Source organism: Haliotis asinina, chromosome 1 (genome assembly GCF_037392515.1).
Source record: "Haliotis asinina isolate JCU_RB_2024 chromosome 1, JCU_Hal_asi_v2, whole genome shotgun sequence".
Taxonomy (NCBI): Eukaryota; Metazoa; Mollusca; class Gastropoda; order Lepetellida; family Haliotidae; genus Haliotis; species Haliotis asinina.
Window position 1 is genome coordinate 24,948,157 of NC_090280.1, and position 22,525 is coordinate 24,970,681.

Consider the following 22,525-nt stretch of genomic DNA (forward strand, 5'->3'; position numbering starts at 1 on the left):
GATATATATGTAGGTGATGCTCTGCCTGTAAAACAACACCCATATCGGATGAATCCAGTGAAGCGTGAAATTCTGCGGAAAGAGGTGCAATACAGGCTGGACATTGACATCACTGAACCCAGTGACAGTCCGTGGAGTTCACCATGTGTTTTGTGCCGAAGAGTGGAGGTGGTTGGCGCTGCTGTGCTGACATGAAAGCTGTCAATGCACTCTCACGAACTGATTCGTATTCTATTCCGAGAATGGACGATTGCATTGATCGCATTGGTCAAGCTAGGTATATAAGTAAATGTAATAGGACGGGTCTGGCCATCAATGGACTTTGCGTTGTGTATTTAAAAAGGTGTTCCATGGAAACTTTGATGGCCACGCTCGTACTACTAACCCTGGTTCTTTCCACTTTTTGTTGCGGGGTGAATGACAACTGAACTCAATATAGTTTTAACAAAGATTATTTATTACAATAACATAGTGTAAATAATTGCACCTATAAGAACCTTAAAGCTTTATGAAAACATAACACAGAGGCAAGTCAGAAGCATTTCCCACAACTAATACCAACCTGACTAAGTTCTGCAATAAATACAATGTCTCACAGAAAACATTCACGAGTCAGGTCTGGTGCCCGCTCGATTCAACAGTAACATGCATCAACAACCCGCAATGTCTACATGCCACTTACTTAGAAGTAACCAACTAACTGCTATAACTCAGTGTGAGACAACAACTCACGACTGCTACAAACTGTAGCACGACTGATGCGAACTCAGCTAGGTTCTGCAGTAAACATCTAACAGCTACAAGTCAACGTGGGACAACAACTCACGACTTCTACAAACTGTGTCACAACTGATGCTAACTCAACTAGATTCTGCAGTAAACTTACAATGCACCATGTTAAAAAAGAATAAAGGTGCTTAAAATCCTCCCTCAAAAACCCAACTAAATCAGACTCTACATACGACTTTCACTTTCCTACTTGCTCTAACCTCTACTATTTTACAACTAAAACGGAGTACATGGAGTCACTAAGCTGTCATAAATGAATCCATTCACTCTGTTGGCACTACATTATCTCTAACAATTACAACTTTATTGTTAATCAAACATATTAAGAGGGGGTGGGAAAAGGGTTTCGTTCTGATGCAGAACGTACGGAGTGGGGAGCTCTCACCTCCAACCAGTTACTGGTCGTCACGGACTCATTAGTGACAGGCGCTCCAGCGCTTATATACCCGGTCCGAGCGACTACCCGGATGAAGAAAGTTTGGCTATCAGTGATTGGCCTGGATAACTAAAACATGTGGCATTTAGCCACAACAGACGGACTGACTGACTGAACTAGGAAAACATTCGAAGCACTCAACAACGCTACCAGAATACACGCGAGCTGCAACTCTCATCAGTGCCTGTAAGCATTGACGAGTTACAGAAGCCATAAAACCCTTTTTATCGCATACGTTTTACTGAAGGACTTCTGGCAGATTCCACTCACAGGAAGGAAAATATCGGCATTCGCTACTCCAGATGGACTGTATCAATACAAAGTGATGCCGTTTGGTCTGAGGAACGCTCCACCAACGTTCCAGAGACTTGTCAACAATGTCACATCAGGCCTTGGTCGTGTCGAGCCTTACATGTATGATGTCATCGATTATTATGACATTGAGTTGGATGACCATCTGAAAAGGACTCGTGCTTTCTTCCAAAGACTGTCTCAGGCCAAGTTAACTGTGAATCTCACCAGGTGTGAATTTTGAAGGCACAAGTTGAATTTTAGGGCATGTTGCAGGGCACGGCCAGGTACAACCAGTTCATGCTAAAGTTGAAGCAATTGTACATTTTCCAGTGCCTCAATCTAAGAGAGAAGTCATGAGATTCTTGGGTATGGCTGGCTATTACAGAAAGTTTTGTCAAAACGTCTCAGATGTTGTATCACCACTTACCAACCTTTTTGGGGAAAAGGTAAAATTTCAGTGGGATGGCAGTTGTCAGACTGCATTTGAAAAAGTCAAAGCCATACCCATGAATTCTCCAGTATTACAGGCACCAGGTTTTGAGAAAGTATTTAAGTTGCGAGTTGATGCCAGTGGTGTAGGTGCAGGTGCTGTCCTGATTCAAGAGGATGATTCAGGAACTGAACATCCAGTTTGTTATTTTTCAAAGAAATTTGGCTGACTTTGTGTGCTGGCGAGTAGGTGTCTGACTCTGAGGGTGCGGGTTCGAATTTGTACTTTACTGAGAAAGTGAAATCCCAAATATGACATATGTTGCATTTGACCACTTTCTAAATGGCATCGTGTAATCAAATTTGACGGGCACCAAAGAAATTATTCTACCACTGAGAAAGAGACATTTTGAAGTGCACCTTGGTACCACCACTTTGCCAATTGAAGTGTTTTACTAATCACAATTCCTTGACTTTTCTTCACAAAATGAAGAAAAATAACCAAAGATTTATGAGGTGGAGTTTGACCTTGCAAGGGTTCAATCTTGCGATCCAACACAAAGACAATGTTTGTGCCGATGCACTTTCCAGGGTATAAATGTATGATGACTTGATGATGCTGTATGTATGTATCTGCATTATGTCGCAGTAATTCTGCAAGAAGTTTTTCATATTACTCATATTATTATATGTCATGTTATTATATTATTATTGCTATGATTGTAACAGAAAGTTTCTATGAAACTTTTTTCCTCAAGAGGGAGAGTGTTAGGAGAGTGTGTTTTCCGTGATTTGAGTAGTTATTAATTATTATTGCGGTACTTGTTATTGGGTTACAATATTAAAGGTTTTACTGTTCGTTATTATGGGTCACATTTCCTACTGAAAATTATTTAAGTGGTACGCCTCAAAGGCAGTATTTTAGAGTTACCTCTCTTTTGTAAAACAAATAAACACGAAGCGACGACATTGTTCTATATCTCTCCACGTTGGTGGCGATGGTTATGTGCTCGAAATGACTGAAGGTATATGTATGGGATGGTTGCCGTGTTGGGACGGACGCAGTCACATTACGTTACACCATCATCAACATGATCGCTGCCAACACTTCATCTCCATAGCCACCGTCAGACTGCTTACTGTGTTGCATTCTGTATGACTGTTTCTCTCTCCCGCTAAGACTTTCGTGTGTTTACTACATATCTTGTGACACATTGCCTTAGATTGTGTCTCATTTGTATTGTATTTGAAATCGATATTGTATAATTGAATTGTGACTTTGTATAACTTGCTCTCTTTACTAAATAATACAAACTTTGAATGTTTTAGACTTGTCTTTGCTCTGTTTTGCTGGTTCACAGGGGGTTTGTCTGGGAAAATTCTTAACCGTAACAGTGTGTGTGTGTGTGTGTGTGTGTGTGTGTGTGTGTGTGTGTGTGTGTGTGTGTGTGTGTGTGTGTGTGTCCACAAGATCTTCGCCGTTCCACGACTCTTCAGGTGGTTAATGAAAACTAAGTGTCGTCATAGGCGCCGCACAGCTGTAATAGATAGGTCGACATCATGAGTATGACGTTACAGTTAGTGACAACAGCAACCCTACTGTTACCCATGACTACGTTTTACGTCTCCCACTAATATGCCGATCAAATGCCGGTAATAAACAATCAAGAGGTAAATTCAGTATTTTTACTTTTTCAGCAGGCTATTCATAGCCTTTTGACGCGTTTTCACTCATGCTAGTAACCGTTTTTGCTTCTGTGTAGTTTTATACTTAGATACACATTTCTCCCCAAATGTGAATATCATTTTTCGATTTAACCTGGGCCTGAACCAAATACTATGAGTTTTGTGTTTATACATTTACGTTGAGTTGTCAATTAGTGCAATATTCATAAAAGGAATCAAGAGACGTTGGCAGGGCATTAGGAGTAAGTCTGGGCATCACGTGTCATGGTATCTCGCGTGTTTGTCTTTTGTCGGGTAAGTCTGACCATGTTGATTGGCCTTTATGAATCTGAAAGACTGAGTGACAACTAAAACGTGAGTGAGTGAGTTAAGATTTACTGTCACATCGGCAATATTTCAGTCACAACGTAGACGGACAGAACAATCGGGGTTTCTATTCATTCCAACGATTTCCTTTGAAAAACAACCGCTTAAATGTGATTAGAAAGGTGATGCGTTTTCAAGGTCACTATTATCAGCAGAATTGACATGAAATAATTGTGACCGTATGACAAAAAAAAACAAACAAAAACAAAGTGGACGAAAGTCTCCTGGAACCAAAAAATCCCTTAGGACAAAACCCATAAGGACCAAACACCCAAATGAGGATCCTTGGACAAAACCCTCAAACATGTTTTAACCACTGAGTGATTGACTGAAGTGACGTGTTTTAATTGATATTATCCTCTATATATCAACCAAATCTATGAAACGACCATAATGATACACTGTGGGCTTTAATGAGGACATATTCACACAACAGTATATAATGTCGTAGCATAACGTAAGGTTCACCGGGAAATGTTTATAGGGAAGTATCATCTAGTGAAACTACATAATGTGACACATAATATCAGAAACTGTACCTGTCAGTTTTTACTCGCCACAGTGGTGACTATGTTTCTGTTTTCCTCTGTGGCCGTTACACTATGTGGTTTTGGTATGTATCTGTCTTCGAAAACTGACATATATTTTGAATCTGTGTTAGAGTTAATTTACGTATTATTTTTCCGCATTTGCTTTTGCATCCATTGTTATCGACTTCTGATTCTATTTACCGTTTCGTATACAGGTCTTGCCTCCATGACAACTGAATACCCACACACTGTTACACGTGTTGGTGAAGATGTTAACATGACCATGAACCCAGACAATGTCAGCTTCATATATTATGTATGGGTGAATGGTTCGGTATCTGAGAGACTGTTAGTGGTCCAGTTCAAGTCACACCGTGCAGTGGAACTCAACAGCAGTCTGACCGGCTACGGGACCAGGATCAGATACACCGGGGAGGACTCACCATCACAGACCGGACAGCCGAGGTTTACCATCTACAATGTTACTGTACAGGACGCTGGTACTTACTACTGTCAGGGAACCAATGGAGAGGAAGTTACTGGATGTAGACAGGTCCTGGTTGTAGCACGTCAGTATTAAAAAATACATTCTGAATATTGGCATGTCGCTGGCCTATATCTTATGGGCAACAACGGTGAATTCTTCAAGTGTCCAAACACTTAGCAATAACGGTGAATTCTTCAAATGTCCAAACACTTAGTAAAATCGGTTTATTGGCATTGAGAATGTTCCTTGATGTAGACAGGTCGTCGTTGTAGCACGTAAGTATTTAACTATAAATTCCGAATATTAACATGTCACTAGCCTATATGTTATGGGCAATAACGATGAATTCTTCAAATGTAAAAACAGTTCGTAAAATCGGGGGGGGGGGGGGGGGGGGGGGGAGTCGGGTTGGCACTCGCATTAATGTATCAATGGATTTACTCATTTGTTCACAGAAAAGCCATCCACACCTACCATCACCGGACCTGCCTCACCTGTATCAGGTGAGAATGTCACCCTCACATGCTCCTCCTCCTCCCGGAGTCTACCCCCGGACCACCCCCCACTGACCATGACCTACATCTGGAGGAGGGACGGGGTGCTGCTAGAATCTGGTGATGAGTCTCCTACAGGTGGAAATGAGATGACAATAGCCAACGTCAGCAGAGAGAACCACGGAGACACCTACAGCTGCCAGGCTGTGGAGCAGGGGTTGGTGTCTGACTGGAGTTACGGACATGTGTTGGATGTCCTCTGTGAGTAAGAACCTACCTTGTTTTAGGTAACAGGACCTCGTATTACTTATCTTTGAAATTCTGCTCCTGAGTGACAGTTTTGTGACATCTTTCTTTTGCTGAATTTCTGTGTAAACAGAACAGAAATCATTATTGTGAAAGTTCGGGTAGGAATTAGAGGCCGGTTTGCTTCAATGATCAGTTGAAAGTTTCAGAATTTATCAAAACTGCAGCTCGGCCCCGTTCCTCAAAGCGAACTGTCGTATATCTCTGTTAAAGTATGGGAGTAACAATCGTCATGTCCTGAATCATTATTATAACAGTACTTTGGTGGTTCGGATCGGAATTAACGACAACATAGCCAAAATCTGTGATGAAAGTTTTCAGCTTCAAAGGTTTAATGAAACACTTCAAATACTTCAAACACGAATACTTCAAAATTATGTCACATCACTGTTGTTAATATGGATGTGAGCTCAGATCAGCACAATACATAATATAGATTGAATGAATCTGTTGCTACGACAACGAATGCAGTTTTTGTTCCTCGGTCTCGCAATTCGAGCCTCAGATTTCAGAAAATGTAAATGCTCGGTGACACACAAAGGCCAAAACAAGAATATTTAAAATATTAGGGAAATAAGGAACACAAGAGACTCACTACCAACCACGCATGGCAAAATTCAAGACATTTAGAGTATATTTAGTGTATCTTCTACTATTCTGTATTCTATATTGTACGCAAATGTTTACACAAGACAGAGCTTTCTCTCATTAACTTTTCATTTACCTTCTGAAGTACCATAATCATCTGTTAAAAACCTCCCCAGACACGACCACAATACGACCTGAAACAAGCCGTGAAGCGTCACTGAATATGTAACGCCAGTGTCACCTATCGGAACAATTGCGTCGTGACATTTGTATGTAACTTGGCGGCGCTCAACTGGCACTGACACGATACATTTCAACGTTCAGATTATTACTCATGGTTCAACTATAGCTTTAAAATCGTAACTATGTGTCGTCACAGTACTTCACCGTGTTTATTCCAAATGACTGTCATGGCATAAAATGGGTTGACTGTGATGATCAAGGTCGCGACTGATTAATGATTATTGATCGTGCAAACTGTGCATAACATCAGTATTGCACTATTTGGTGTTCCTTAATTAGTGTAACTGACGCCAAATGACGAGGGAAGTATCTTAGATGTATTTTCCCCTCACCATCGCACATCATATATTCCAGATGGACCTGACCAAATACTGTTTGAAGGCACAAGGGACAAGCTGGAGGTAGAAGAGGGGAAACCTCTAACAGTGAGATGTTCTGCTGACTGTAACCCTGCCTGCACTGTAACCTGGTGGGACACATCCACACAGATGGTGATTACAGGATACGTGGGGGCTGTGCTGTCTATGCCAACTGTAGATGTGTCTGTGTCTGGACAGTACACGTGTCTCGGCAACAACAGCCATGGGAGTGCATCACGGAACCTGACACTGGAGGTCCTCTGTAAGGCCTGCACAGATTCCGCAAACATACATTCGTTACAGATTATTGTAACATTTAAAATTATATTTGCATAGGACCCGCATTGACTGTTTAAGTGTTTACTCACTTCAAATTTCTCAAAACACAAAGAGATTTTGAACAGGTATCTACCAAAATGTGGATCAGGAGGTCAATCTTGACTATTAATCTGATGATATGACATCAAGTCAGTGTGATTCGTCACTCTCAGATTCCCCAAAAGCAACAAAATCAGATCTGAACCGAGGAGAAAAAAAACATTATATATTTACTCTATTACATACATCATTTATATAATTCGACAAACAAACCAGTTCCAATAAATCCTGACATTTGCGACTCTTGCTTCCATTTGAACACATTTCAATGTGATCTTATGCCATATGTTGTATGTATATTGAATCAAAGGAAAGCTGTTATTTGGTATGGTGAATGTTGCAGCACATGAGTTAACTGAATCTGGTGTAGTCCCCATCGTACCTGTGACTGCCGCCTGTTCTGTCCTCATAGTGGTCATCGCTTTCGTCATCGTCGCCGTCGTTTTCCGAAGAAACAGGACCAAGAAAGGTATTGTCTTTGTGGTGATACGAGAAAATATTAATTATGCTGCTGTCGTATATCCTGTCATGCATCTCTTCAGTTTTATTACTTCAATTACAGTAGGCGCATTTGAATCCTTTCTGAATGATAATTTGCATTAGAAGTGATTACACTAGGGTATGTTTTATCTATTTCAGGAGGTAAAGTGTACAGGTGAGGACTCTCAATAGCAGATATCTGTTGCCAGTATATCATTTCAAGAACAATGAGAAGACCACAGCGTTTACATACGAGTTAAGGTACAGGTTTAGTCCTACGAGTTCGGTGTACTCATACAGGTTAAGATATAGGGTCACTCACATATGTTACGGTACAGTTACTCCTACAAGTTAAGGTATAGAGTTTCTCCTACAAGTTAAGGTATAGAGTTTCTCGTACAAGTAAAGGTATAGAGTTTCTCCTACAAGTTAAGATACAGTTTTACTCCTACAAGTTAAGGTACACTTTTACTCCTACAAGCTAAGGTGGAGAGTTACTCCTACAAGTTAATGTACACAGTTACTGATACAAGTTATTATTGGATATTTATATAGCGCACATATCCATGCAATTAGTGCTTGCTCAAGGCCCTGGTATTTGTTACCCTCGACCATTGGATGTCCGTCTCAGCATCACATCGTATTATCAGTCTCAACTCCCTGGGGAGTATACAACTCTTGCGCACTGAGTTTATTGTACAAGCTAAGGTGCAGAGTTACTCCTACAAGTTAAGATACAGTTTTACTCCTACAAGTTAAGGTACAGTTTAACTCCTACAAGTTAAGGTTCAGAGCTACTCCTACAAGTTGAGGTACAGTTATACTCCTACAAGTTAAGGTGAAGTTTTACTCTTACAAGTTGAGGTACACTTTTACTCCTACGATTTAAGGTGCACTTCTACTCCTACCAGTTAAGGTACAGTTTTACTCCTACAAGATAAGGTACAGAGTTACTCCAACAAAATACGTTTCAGTGTTTGTCTCATAAGTTAAGGTACTGAAAAGAAAGAAAAGGATACAGGATTAGCATTGTCGTTTGTACTTTCGAGGTGAGCATTATGACTTCAAGATAATCACAGAAGTGGTTGGTGCCAGGTAGGCTCAGGTAGGTAATATCTAATATCAGCATTTGCAGCTAACTAATTAAAGGTTTATTTTTTCGAAGTTTAACTTTGCAGTCTGATGTATGCCGTGGCATGATATGAATTGCTTACTCCTTCACCTCATGCATGTCTTTTAGGGCTGGAGACCGCAGTATGGCTGACAACGAAGCACAATTTCAACAAGATCCAAGTGGTAAGTGCTTGAAATCTTGCAAAAGCGTGTCGGTGCATTCGATCAGCAGACTTATTCGTATACCGTGCGGATTGTATGACTGCACTGCAAATCATTCATTGTTCGGAGGGGCGTGGGATAGTCCAGAGATTTTTCGTCAGGCGGAGGAAAGTGAGTTTAGTTATACGCCGTTTGTAGCGATTCCAACAATATCTGGGCTACACCAGAAATGGATTTCACACATTGTACTCAAGTGAGGGATCAAATCCGCATTTTCGCCGAAAGGGGCGAACGCAGTTACCACAAGCTAGTAGCTACCCCAGTCCCGTTATGCCGAAGACACGGGTTCGGTGTGCTGAGCGCAACATGTCGCAACAAACAAACGAACAACTGAAAGTAGTGCTTATGACACCTGGATAGGATATGTCTAGTAATAGTGACACAGTCAGTGGTCACATAAAACGTGATGTATGTAATTTAAGTATTGTATCGGCAGATGGCGCGAACGCCACTGTACATCAGGTCGCACAAAAAGAAGCAGGGGAATTCGGGATTTATATTAAACTTAATAGGGCATGCTCATAGATTTCATTTGAAACTTTTCTTCGTCATTACTCAAGGTCAGTTTATTGAACATGTGTGCAGCAACACCCCACAAGTAATAGAACTCCCGACCCCCACTCCAACCCAAGTGCCACACGACGCTCCAACCTCTACCTCCACCCAACCGCTGCACGCCATCCGAAACCCCACCCCAACCCCTACCTACATCCAACCGCCAAGCGCCATCCCAATCCCAACTCAATCACCACACGCCCCTCCCCTTCCTAACCCCAACCCCTGCCTAACCGCCACACGCCACGTACTTGTATTTGTATCAAATTCCTTGTACTTGATGTTTGTTTCTAATCAACTTGATCATTTGGAAATCATTCATGGAATATTGTTATCTTCCGGCTTGTCCGGAACATAGGACCTGTAATCAAGGAAGATGAATGATGTTCCAATATTAGAAACAAGATAAACCCCCAGGATATATAAAGTGACCTTGAACTAAATGTTAGGAAAAACACGTGTTCGCAAACAAGCACTGTGTTCAGACGAAGCAACTGAAAAGCCGCTATAGTTAATCAGCCACACATGACCCGAGTAATACCAAGGTCCTTGTGCTGTGAAGGAGAGGTAGGGTGGCCCAGTGGCTAAAGCGTTCTTTCTTCAAGCCGAAAGCCAGGGTTCCATTCCCTACTTTGGTCCAACATGCGAAGTCCATTTCTGGTGTCCCCCACCGTAACATTGCTGAAAGAATGCTAAAAGCGGCGTAAATCCAAATTTATTTATTCATTCATCTACGTCACACACATTATTGGTAGCATGCCGTTTACTGCAGAATAAAGAGTTACTGGAATAACTGTAGGTTCCACAGACCGAGAAAAACACCATGCGTTGTCGCATATTATCTAACAAGCCACTGCTTGTGATAAATATTAAGCAAAATTTCATATACATGTACACACAAATGCTTCACTGACCTACCATGTAATATTGATTATACAGTTGTTGATTGCAAAGTGCAATGGGTGACAAGCAGTGTTTAGGATTGGGAGGCAAGCAGTGTTTAGGATTGGGTGACAAGCAATGTTTAGGATTGGGTGACAAGCAGTGTTTAGGATTGGGTAACAAGCAGTGTTTAGGATTGGGTGACAAGCAGTGTTTAGGATTGGGAGACAAGCAGTGTTTAGGATTGGGTGTTTAGGATTGGGTGACAAGCAGTGTTTAGGATTGGGTGACAAGCAGTGTTTAGCAGTGTTTAGGATTGGGTGACAAGCAGTGTTTAGGATTGGGTGACAAGCAGTGTTTAGGATTGGGTGACAAGCAGTGTTTAGGATTGGGTGACAGGCAGTGTTTAGTATTGGGTGACAAGCAGTGTATAGGATTGGGTGACTGAATGATAAGCTGTTACGTAATAGATACGTTTTCAAGTAGATCTTTAAGAATCTACCCCATGAAAATCTAGATTTGAAATGCTCTTCACAAATTATTAACAGTTAGACTGTCTGCTTCATTTAAGCCTGGCATCATGTCCCAGCGGCTGAAATCAATCGAGGCTCCATGTGACAACCCGCTGCCATAGCTGGGATATTGCTGAGTGCGGTGTACACACCTATAGAACCATTGGTATTATTTCTTCTTGTAATACTTAGTTTAATAGTTTCTGACTAAACACTTCTACCTACAGACTTGTATGCCAAGGTGAACAAAAAGAGAAGGCGCAGGAGAGAAGGTATAGCCCATCTTTCTATCCTTGTGGTCAGTGAGTCTCACCTTAGGTGAGGGGCGGTAGGGGTAGCCTAGTGGATAAAGCGTTCGCTCGTCATGCTGAAGATATGGATTCGATTCTCCATATGGGTTCAATGAAGACCATTTCCGGTGTCCCCGCCGTGATGTTGATGAAATATTGCTGCGTAAAGCAAATCTCACTTGAGGTGACGCTATACATGACGTCATCTATACCTCATGACGTCATCTTAGCCCCTGACTATTTACCTCAGCGGTGTGTCCGTGTGTCTTTGTTGTGACAATGTGTGGATGTAGCTGCCGTCTAGAGCATTGACATTCACCGTGTTTGATGGTTTTCCTTTGTCATGAAAGAAACTATGGTTATGGGTGCTAATCCCCAAATATGGTTCTTTGTTTGTCAGCATCAGACCAGGGGTGTTTAACACAAGCTGTAGTCAGTGTCACTGGCGGATGTACAAAAAAAACCACTTTAACAAAGATTTCAACGAAACCCACACAGACACTTGCTGTTTTTGACATCTTCTCATCAGGTGTCTTTGTTGTAAGAGATTACTGTAAGTGTGACATCCTACAGAAGTTTGACACTCATCCTATAGAAGCCTTTTTGGCCATTTTTCATTAATTTCCAAATGTACATGTTGAATTATTAAGTTACAAACTTGAAACTTCAACAAAATAAGTTGAAAAAAGCGAAACCCCGAATGACCCATCAAGGCCCATTCAGTACCAATCTCACACATCTCGTCTATAGTTCGTCTACTTTGTTCTCTTTTCCACAGTGTCTGATGTTTATGCCACGGTACAGAAGGCTCAATGCAAACAGTTCATGAACAGAGCTTACTCCGGCGCAGGGCCATCGGTAAGTGTGTACAAGAACTGTTTTCCTACAATACAAAACTGACAGGAAGATAATTTATTACCATTCAGTCAGTGTGTCGTAAAGACGTGGATACGAAATAGGCAACGTAAGGTGATGAATGAGTGAGTGAGTGAGTTTGGTTTTACGCCGCTTTCAGCAATATTCCTGCAACATCACCACGGGGGAACTCCAGAAATTGACTTCGCACATTGTACTAATGTGGGTAATCGAACCGGGGCCTTCGGCGTGAGGAGCGAACGCTTTAACCACTAGGCTACCCCACCGCCCCGTGAGATAATGAATGCATTTGCGAAGATCGATGCTCATTATGTACACCGTTGATTTTCTCGTTCATTCATTGACGTCAACTGGTTAGTGTTGCGTAAAGCAAACCTAACATATCATAAAAGATCTGTCAACACAGAACAGCAAAAATATATGTCATCACTTGGTTCACCAGTGGATGTAAGTTAAAGAGAAGAATAAAAAAAAAACCCTCGCAGCTGCCAAGTCGAGACCACAGACAAAATTCTGGAACAATTATCATAATTATTATAGTCAATGTTTTTCTTTCATTAAGAACAAACTTACGTATCACTAGCAGAAGGGCAGTATTTTCTCATTACTTCTATCAATAATTTTAATGGCGATGTTGTTACATTATGTTCATATTCATTTAAGTAATGCAAAAACTTACAAAAGTTACCAATAAGTTCAGTTCCTCATAAAAAACCAAGACCTATATGGGCATTAACCTTACAAGTCTTTTCAAAAGCCTGAACAACACAATGTAATATATTGGATGTGTGAAGAGATATCGTGTGTTTAATACATCATAATGATCCCCTGTTGAGATCATACATATGTTTGCTGTCTCCAGTCGGAAAATGCAGTTCTAATCGACTATGCATCACCAGTCGCTGCCGAATACAACAACTGTGGCGAAACGGTAGGTGTATTATACATATCCTGTCACGTTCCGGGGAAGAGACGTCCCTGATTGGCTGACACCATGCCGAAACGACTCTAAGTTGCAACGAACACAAAGAGAAAGCATGTTCTGCAGTAGTGAACTGCTTGGTTCAGTAAATGTACCAGGTGCAGATTTGGGTTCAGTCATGGAATAAATTCTCATGATAGAAATGTTCGACATTTGTAAGTGCAGTTGTGTTAAAATTTCAGAATGATGATGGTCTGACCTACGCCGACCTTGCCCTTGAATCGCCTACCCTGATCGACGGCAAACCAATCATACACAGAAGGGAGGAGCCTGTGGTATATGAACAGATTGACTTCGCCCTCACCCCCGGGCCACAGCTTCCGGACAAGATATGGGAGGTGGAAGTGCAGGAGGAGGAGGAGAGACGACGGTGCCTCTGGGAGTGAAGATGAATGAACCTTGAGAATCTCCAGCTGCAGGACAAGACCATGGATCTGGAGGAACTGGCGGAGGGAGACTGTGCTTCTGGGAGTGAAGATGAAAGAACCTTGAGAATCTCCATCCGGACAAGACCTTTTGAGGTTGAAGAGCTGGAGGAGGGAGGATTTGCTTCTGGAAGTGAAGATGAAAGACACTTGAGAATCTCCAGCTGCTGGACAAGACCTGAGAGGTTGAATCTCAGAGTCTCAAGGTTACATTGCGAAACATAACTAACATTTAATGGAATCATTTAGATAAGCAAATATGCTTTGAAAGCTGAATAGAATATTGGTATAAAAAGAGAGAGTGTGTGTGTGAGAGAGAGTGGGTGGGTGCGTAACTATTGGCTTCTTTATAATGATCCACGGAAATTGAATCCAGTGGTTCCTTTGCGAATTAGGTACATCACAAGTTTTCACAACTAAGGAACGTTATATATTCCCTAAATGTACGTATTTAAACCTACATTTACACGTTCGCAATCTGCATCAAACTAGCATCTACCATTAAGGGGGTACCCCGTCGAGAGTGTATCTGTCTGTTTTCATTTCCACCAGTACTTTTATATACAAGGTTGTGCACTGACCGTAGGGAGAGAAATAACAGCTTTATAATTCACTTGCAAAGATGACCAGTTTACTTGAGCATTATCATGACATCATTTTCTTCCCTCATACGTAGTAGGGAATCTACCTCCTTTATTTTTTGTCGAAATACAAAAAGTTGTGAAAGTTAGTGTCAAACGGTTGTTGTATTTTTTGGAACTCATATAACGCTTGGCATCGTATTGTTCATATACTATAAGCATTTAGTCTTTATAGAGGCTCATACAACGTTTGGCATCTTGCTGATCATACATGTGTGGCATCTTGGTGTTTGAAAAGGCATGGCGTATTGCCTCTTTGGTCGGCATGCTAGAAGTTCAGAAGATGAAGAATGAGGATATTTATTATGGAGGTACAACTTCATTATGCTTTGCTAGACAACGACATTAGAATCTATGTCGAACGTCGCCTATACATAATATAAAGAGGTTGTCTATCCATAACAACTGTCTTCATTCTTCATGGCGTATTGGTTGTTCATAAGCCAGAGAGTTTTCTTTCAAATATGTTAATATGTGTTCTGATCTTTTTTTTAACTGGAAACGGCATTTCATCAGTTCTTTATTTTTGTGTTTTGTTATTCATGTACGTTATGCATGTGAGACGAACATTTTATTCAGTACCTTAGTGTGGAGCAATGCAGGGTAAATCAACCTTTATCTACGTCGACCTCTGTGATGAGGGGTTTAAATACGGTAGTACTTCCAGGACTGTATGTTGTAAGATTAGTGTGCCGTGATGCAGATCTGTTCCGTTAACTTCACGGTTACTTGTATATAGATCTTTACATATTTACTCTGTAAGTAACTTACCTTAACCGTGTTTCATGTTCTCTTATGATGACATTCTCTATTTTTTTCATCACATTTCATCAAAGCAGGTGTTCGTATTCACTAAGATTGTTGTTAACCGTCATGCATACGGTGTAGACAACATTTTTTTACGAATTCAGTTTTACGAAACAATTCATAAGAAGGTGTATATGGTTTGTGTTTGATTAGGTTTTAATACATAAAACGAATATTTTGGACATTCACCACTGAGCCTTTGCAAGGATTGTAAGACACCATTACAGACAGGGTAGCCGTACCCGTGGACACATGTCACTGCTGTTCACGATGACGTTGCCATGTCGTCATCTCAAATTCAGTGAGCTATAAACAAATCAAAATTGAACAACATTCTGCATGGCAGTTTGTTAGGTTCTTTATATATGTACACGTGGGCGATAAGGTATGAACGTTACGTTCACCTTAGCGCAATGTCTGTCACATGTCTGTGTTACGTAGGAATTACGGTCAGCTGAGCGTTACAACAGCCCAAGCCTTTGTTAAGGTATGTAAGCTACGATCGCCTTAGTGCTGAAGTTGTGTTACGTATTTGTAAAGGTATGAAAGTTACGGTCACCTCGGCACTATAACCGTCGTAAGTCTATGTTAAGGTATGGAAGTTACGATCGCCTTACCGCTGAGTTTGTGTTACTTCTATGTTAAGGTTTGGAAGCTGAGGTCTAAGATAGTCGGATGTCTATGTTAAGCTATGGGTGACGGTATACGTGTCACTGATGTTATGTTGACATTGCAATGTCGTCATCTCAGTATGTGTAAAACAATTCAAAACCGCATGGACGTTAGATATGTTCCTTTTGTGTAATGATATATACGTAAAGGAAGGCGTTATCTCCAACTTTTTCGAAATGTCGCATTAAAGAATACCTGGTGTATTCATTCTTGGCACCCGACCCAAATGTTGACCAGAGTAACGTCTGGCACTACCATTATTATATCATTATATTAATGTCTATTTGTTTCTCTCCCAGGAGAGCATGGAGAACTGGGTCTCCTTCCACGAAACACTGAGTGATCATAAGCCACTAATTATAAGGTTAAAGAAAGGGAGTTAAGGTTCACCTTAGTAAAAGTTGCTTTGTGAAAGAAGCCCCTATGCTATGCTGTAGTTGGTTTCTATACCTATTCTACTAGTCGTTAAACATGGAATGTGCCAATCCTCAAATTATTTTTATTCTATATTTGCTATTTTGCAATAGATGTATATGGTAAATAAATGCTTGGGCAAATAGAGTTTTTGTTACACTCGGCAATGCCACCAAGAGGGTGTGTGACGCCAAGGCATTCCAGCAACAAGTTTCCCGCCTATTCGGTGATGGCGAGATGTCCTGTACGTAGTGCTCAGGTCACCATCAGTTGTAGTTAAACACCGTCGAGCTCGGACAGTCCATTGGTGGGTCACCGTGTTTGGCAATTTGACTCCTGAAAGTTCCTAAGACTTCGGTCCTGCTCCGCCACAAAGCACATGGGGAAACCATGTGGTCTCACCTTAGGCATGTGAGTTTGTTCAAATTTGCCTCTGTTCACCCAGCAGTAAATGGGTACCCGTGAGGTAATGTCCTCTCTATCTATAACCTCTATATCCTCTAATCTATAACCTTGTAGCGCCTAGGAGGCAGCTTGGGTTATCCGGGGTGATGATAATCAGATTCTGATTACAGCGTCGAGTGAGCAACGAGTCAGATGGATACTAGGCGCTATGTAAGTGAATTATTATCATTATTATCATTCTCTTTCCTTGGTACAATAATTCAAAGGGATGCCTATGCGCATACTGTTAAGTTCCAGCTGTCCGTGTGTGAGTTAGATTAGTTTTACGCAGCTATTATCAGCAATATCCCGACTGGGGGCACCAAATGGGCTTCACGCATTGCACCCATGTGCGGAATCAGCGTGACGGTCTTAGGAGTGACATTGTAACACCTATTCTGTCACCGCATGTCGGAGGGGACTATACCTGGATCCTATAGAAGGGATGTTACTTCGTGCCTATCAGTACCTAACAACTGTTTGATCGAGATATCACTCTGTAGATTAAAGAGATTTTACTGCGTAAGGTATTCTTGTATTCACTGTTCATCATGGCGTGTTTTACTCAGATGTAGTCTGGGTGGGTTTGGTGTAACTTGAAGAATTGTGAATTATGAATTAAATCAGTTGTAGTTTCGCGACAACACCTTCCCGGCAAGACTTTGTTCAAAAGAGCTATCTTATCACTGAAACGATCCCATACTCAAGGTCAACGCTCATAGTCCTAAGACCGATTTGCAGAAACCAGACTGGATAATGAATTTTTAGAAAGCGTGTGCGTGCATTTTGTATGAGTGTGGTAATTAATACATAGACACATAGGAATCGCATGGTTATCCTTTCCCAGACCCGTCTAGTCCGTTAGTCAAAATTGGATAATTACCATGGCAGCAGACCTTATTGTCATGACAACGCATCCTGTCTCACAATAGTGTCGTCTACACCACATGACCATATTACTACACTTATCGCGGGTCATGATGACCTTAGTGATACAAAGCTAATACCCTCATGCCGTCAGTGATCTGCACGCATGTAATGAGAACTCTACAAATCTAGTTGATCGTACTTTAATTATGCCTTTATTATATTGATAAGCCTAAAAATTTTAGGGTCGTCCGTTTTTATTCTTGACATTTCAGGATAATAAGTTGAAATTTCAAGATACGTATTACAGATATGTTGAAATTTCAAGATAAGAGGTTGAAATCTCGGGATTGTTATCTAGAACTTTTCTCTTAATATCGTGAAATTTCAGTTTAGTATGTTGATACTGTCAAGAAAAAACTTCATATTGCCCTAAACAGCTTCCGTATAGAAGGTCTCTACAGAGAGGGCTTTGAATTTACTGATTTTCTTCAGTCGTGACTTTCAGTAATGTATACAGGCACGAATCAATTTCGTATTCATATACCCGCATGTTTCTCTACAGTTGACTCAATATTCAGTCCAAATATTTGTCAAATTTCCTTCCTCGTATCAGACCGGACAAAGCTGCCTCACACCGAATAACTCATCCCTGGGTGCCCCTTGTGGTTGACCTTACACATGTGAAACTACCCCAAACAACCCACGTCTGCTCAAAAGGAAATATGTCCTTGTTCATTATGTATCAAGGCTGCTGTCAGTTTCACATTTCTTCTTTACCACACACAAGACACCGTAATGTTGATAAATGTGGTGCGGGTGTTCGGTCGCCATGGTTACAGCGATAACCTGGACTACGAATGTAGGCATCGTGTTGATTTTGTTAGAAAGAGTAATATTACATACCAGTAACAGTTTATTCATAATTCATACCTGAATATGTTCATGAAGTGACATTGATTTCATGTCATTTAGATAATTGCTCAAGTGATGAATCCCAGGAAATGAAGCTGCTGTGATTCACCAAGTCTGAAAAATAAGTGATCGCTGTCATGGACACCAGGACATTGTCATTGAGACAAAACACAATATTTTGCGTCCGTTACGAAACAATCATACACAGGTCGTATTCTGATATTCTGTAGTTTGTCCCACATGCAAAGTGCTCTTCCGTATCCAGACTGATCACACTTAGGTGACCCGATCACATCCAAGATATGGTGTTTGTGTGTGTGTGGTGGTGGGGTTATCTTGTTGTGCACTGGTTAGCCATTGTTCCAAAGTTACGCCTCTTATGACAAGCACGGGTTACTGAAGACCAATTCTAACTCGGATCTTCACGGGTATTAAGTGAATGAGTGCGTTTAGTTTTACGCCGCTTTTATCAAGGCGGACACCAGTCTTGACTCAACGTACCCATTCCTACATTTGAGAAACGAACCCGAATCCTCAGAGAGAGGCTTTAATAACTCATAAAACGACTGACATTTACAAGTGTTCAGGTGACAAATCGGCAGTTTTGCACACTGGCTGTGACATGTGCAGCTGACACATTTCTGACTCATAAAGGTTCAAATCACATGCGATCTATTCACGTCTAACTGACTAATGAGCCGGAAACATGACTGACATGGAAAACATCCGTGCAAACCAGCACATGAATGTACAAACGTACATTTCAGAAATAGCAAGTTAGGTTTTACACCGCTTTTAGCGATATTCTAGCAATATTACGCGGGGAACAACAGGAATGGATTTCACACATTGTGCGCATGTAGGGAATCGAACTCAGGTCCTCAGTACCGTGACGAGCGAACGCTTTGACCACAAGGCTACCCCACCGACCCAGTTCAGATATAGAACACATGAACAGACGTGTGAAACATTCGTTATAATCACGCTCTTGTTACATCTATGCATAATTTTCTGTTGATTTATCACAGACACATGAATTCGTATGCAAGGGCAAGAGTAAAAAACATGAACACTGTTCAGCATAATATGCTTTTGAATACGTCAGCTGCACAGCAGTGTCAACCATAGCAATGGTTTCCACAAAACGATTGTGTGCAGCTGTATAAATGATCAATATTGGATAGAACTCATGTGCTCACAATTCTCAGCTGTCGGGCAGGGTTAAGTTAATGCGACAACTGTAATATGCTAATAATTTCGTCCATATTGTAATATTAGAATTGAAAGAAAACTAATCCATCTGGGTGGTTATAATTCATATCCTCGTCTTTGATCTCGTTAGCACATCCACCTGAACGTATGCATGGGTGAGAGAGAAAATTCCCTTCACTACCACTTGCGTCTATGTTGTGTTTCAGTATATTGGTATACTGTGTTTCAGTGCATATATGTGCAACGTTTCAGGGTCTTGTCGCTGTCAGTTGGCCTGGCTACTTTTGTCGAAGCTAACCAAACCACTAAAAACTACCTGAGTCTATGTTAAGAGATGGGAGTAACGGCCACCTTAACGCTGAGACTACCTGAAGTCTGTGTTAAGGTATGAGTCACCTTAGCACTAAGTTCGCTTTGCAGAACGACACCAAGGACTGAGAGTACTACTACTGCAGCCATCAAATACAATACAGCAGATGTACGTGTGATGGAATCAGTGTATATACAGTGAGACCCGAAGCCTGGTATAGTGCTTCAAGTGTTTGCAGCTGGTCTGGCTGTGCTCAGTATCGTCCTGGGATAATTTCCTAAGGGTGACAACACGTCCGCTGGTGTAGTGATGTTAACTATTAATCACAGTTTTTGTAGTATTGATTGTAGAAGATGTAGATGTGAATGTTCGTGTGGATGTGGCTGGGGATGTAGGGTCTGTTCTTGGCTGTAGTTATCAGTACGAATGTAATTGTTGGTTGAAACTGTGCATGTAACAGTGATGATAGTGGTGGTTGAAGAAATGTAGGAATGTTGCAGTGTTTGAAACTGAATGCTATTAGTGACTGTAACCTTGGATGTACAAACAGTTTAAATGGACCGACTTGCACAAAGCAATCTTAGCACCACAACGATTGTAACTCAAATACCCCAACATATAGGCTTAAGATAGTTGTAGCGCTAAGACTGCTTTGTGCTAGTGGATCCAGATCACTATCAGCCAACAGTCATGACGGGTCTAGCTCTTTCAGTCTACACTCATCACCTTCCTACCTCTCCCAATCTACATCATCCCTGTCCTAGCTCTCTGTCTACACTCAACAACTTCCTACCTCTGCCAATCTACAGCATCACCTTCATAGCTCTCACAGTCTACATCATCACCTTCCTACCTCTCCGAATCTATATCATCACCTTCCCACCTCTCCGAATCTATATCATCACCTTCCTAGTTCTCCAGTCTACATCCTCACCATTTTAACTCTCCCAGTCTAGATCATCACCTTCCTAGGTGAGATTTATGCAGTAACCCGTTTCAGACCTTCATTTGAAGCATCTTTCTCATGTGAAAAACTAATAAACACAGATGACCTGGCCTGACAGCTGTATTGTTTCCTTGTGATAGAGTGCAGTGGTTTCACATGACTTGTTCTTGTTGTGAGTCGGCGGGTGCATGACTGAGTGATTGGGGGTGTGTGTGTGTGAGTGAGTGAGTTGGGGTTCTACCAGTTTTAATAGAATTGCAGTTATACCATAGCATTTGGGCATAGTCAAGAATATTTTTCGCAGATGTAAGATGTAGATCTCTTTGGTGAAACCTACCAGCACCAGGTTAGGTCTAACAAACATGACTGTTGGAAAGCAGAATTCAAACCTACAACTATCGACACAGCCCTTCATAGCAAATGGTAGCCTCTTAGATGACTGGGCCCTCTGTGTTCTACACCCATCCTACAAATCTGAAACTTTAAATAATGACAAGCAAATGCTGGTATGATCAAGGGACACAACTCAACACAATACCATCATATCGAGGAAGGTGGAAGAAATGCACTTAATTACATTCAGTTTCTCCCAAACCAACTAATCATACAAAACATTCTAACCTTCTAGCAAGTAATACGGGTGTCATTTCGAGAGAAGACCTTTACACAGACACCACGGATAACCACTGGTTGTTGAACCACGTGATGCAGTATGAATATGTCGTCAATTTATAATTACTAGTTCAACCTGTCCGAGTTATTAACTCCAGCATCAAGATATTACCACACGTTGTCTTGGCATTGTCCCTTTGGATCATGGTGGATACGAGTCTGTAGGACTGTGTTGTGGTGGTGTGTGAGGACCATGGTGGATATGAGTCTGTAGGACTGTGTTGTGGTGGTGTGTGAGGACCATGGTGGATGTGAGTCTGTAGGACTGTGTTGTGGTGGTGTGAGTGGAGCATGGTGGGTGTGAGTCTGTAGGACTGTGTTGTGGTCGTGTGAGTGGAGCATGGTGGGTGTGAGTCTGTAGGACTGGTATGTTGTGGTGGTGCATTTGAAACGTGATGGATGTTTGTATGTAGGTTCTGTGTTATGGTGGTGTATGTGGAGAGTGATGGATGGAAGTGTAGGACTGTGTTGTGGTGATGTGTGTGAGGCGTGTGAGGAGCATGGTGGATGTGTGTCAGTAGGACTGTGTTGTGGATGTGTGTGTGGAGCATGGTGGATATAAGTCAGTAGGACTGTGTTGTTATGGTGTGTGAGGAGCACGATGGATGTGAGTCTGTAGGACTGTGTTGTGGTGATGTATGTGGAGCATGGTGGGTGTGAGTCTGTAGGACTGTGTTGTGGTCGTGTGAGTGGAGCATGGTGGGTGTGAGTCTGTAGGACTGGTATGTTGTGGTGGTGCATTTGAAACGTGATGGATGTTTGTCTGTAGGTTCCGTGTTATGGTGGTGCATGTGGAGAGTGATGGATGGAAGTGTAGGACTGTGTTGTGGTGATGTGTGTATGGCATGGTGGATGTGAGTCTGTAGGACTCTGTTGTAGTGGTGTATTTGGAGTGTGATGAAT

The 22,525-nt window shown here is 41.5% G+C and overlaps 2 protein-coding genes across 2 annotated transcripts; both read left to right on the forward strand.

Annotated features, from left to right (window-relative positions):
- The first annotated feature begins 4,807 nt into the window (after positions 1-4,807).
- Positions 4,808-8,044, forward strand: LOC137265553 (transmembrane and immunoglobulin domain-containing protein 1-like). The gene is made up of 5 exons (XM_067801006.1): positions 4,808-5,099; positions 5,473-5,772; positions 7,003-7,269; positions 7,729-7,854; positions 8,025-8,044. Exons 1-5 carry the CDS (start codon positions 4,808-4,810, stop codon positions 8,042-8,044), a joined length of 1,005 nt encoding a protein of 334 aa, XP_067657107.1.
- Positions 8,045-9,121: 1,077 nt separating this feature from the next.
- LOC137265647 (uncharacterized) lies at positions 9,122-13,683 on the forward strand. Its single transcript, XM_067801114.1, has 5 exons — positions 9,122-9,161; positions 11,377-11,421; positions 12,218-12,297; positions 13,178-13,246; positions 13,480-13,683. The coding sequence occupies exons 1-5, from the start codon at positions 9,122-9,124 to the stop codon at positions 13,681-13,683; spliced, it is 438 nt and encodes a 145-aa protein (XP_067657215.1).
- The last annotated feature ends 8,842 nt before the right edge of the window (positions 13,684-22,525 follow it).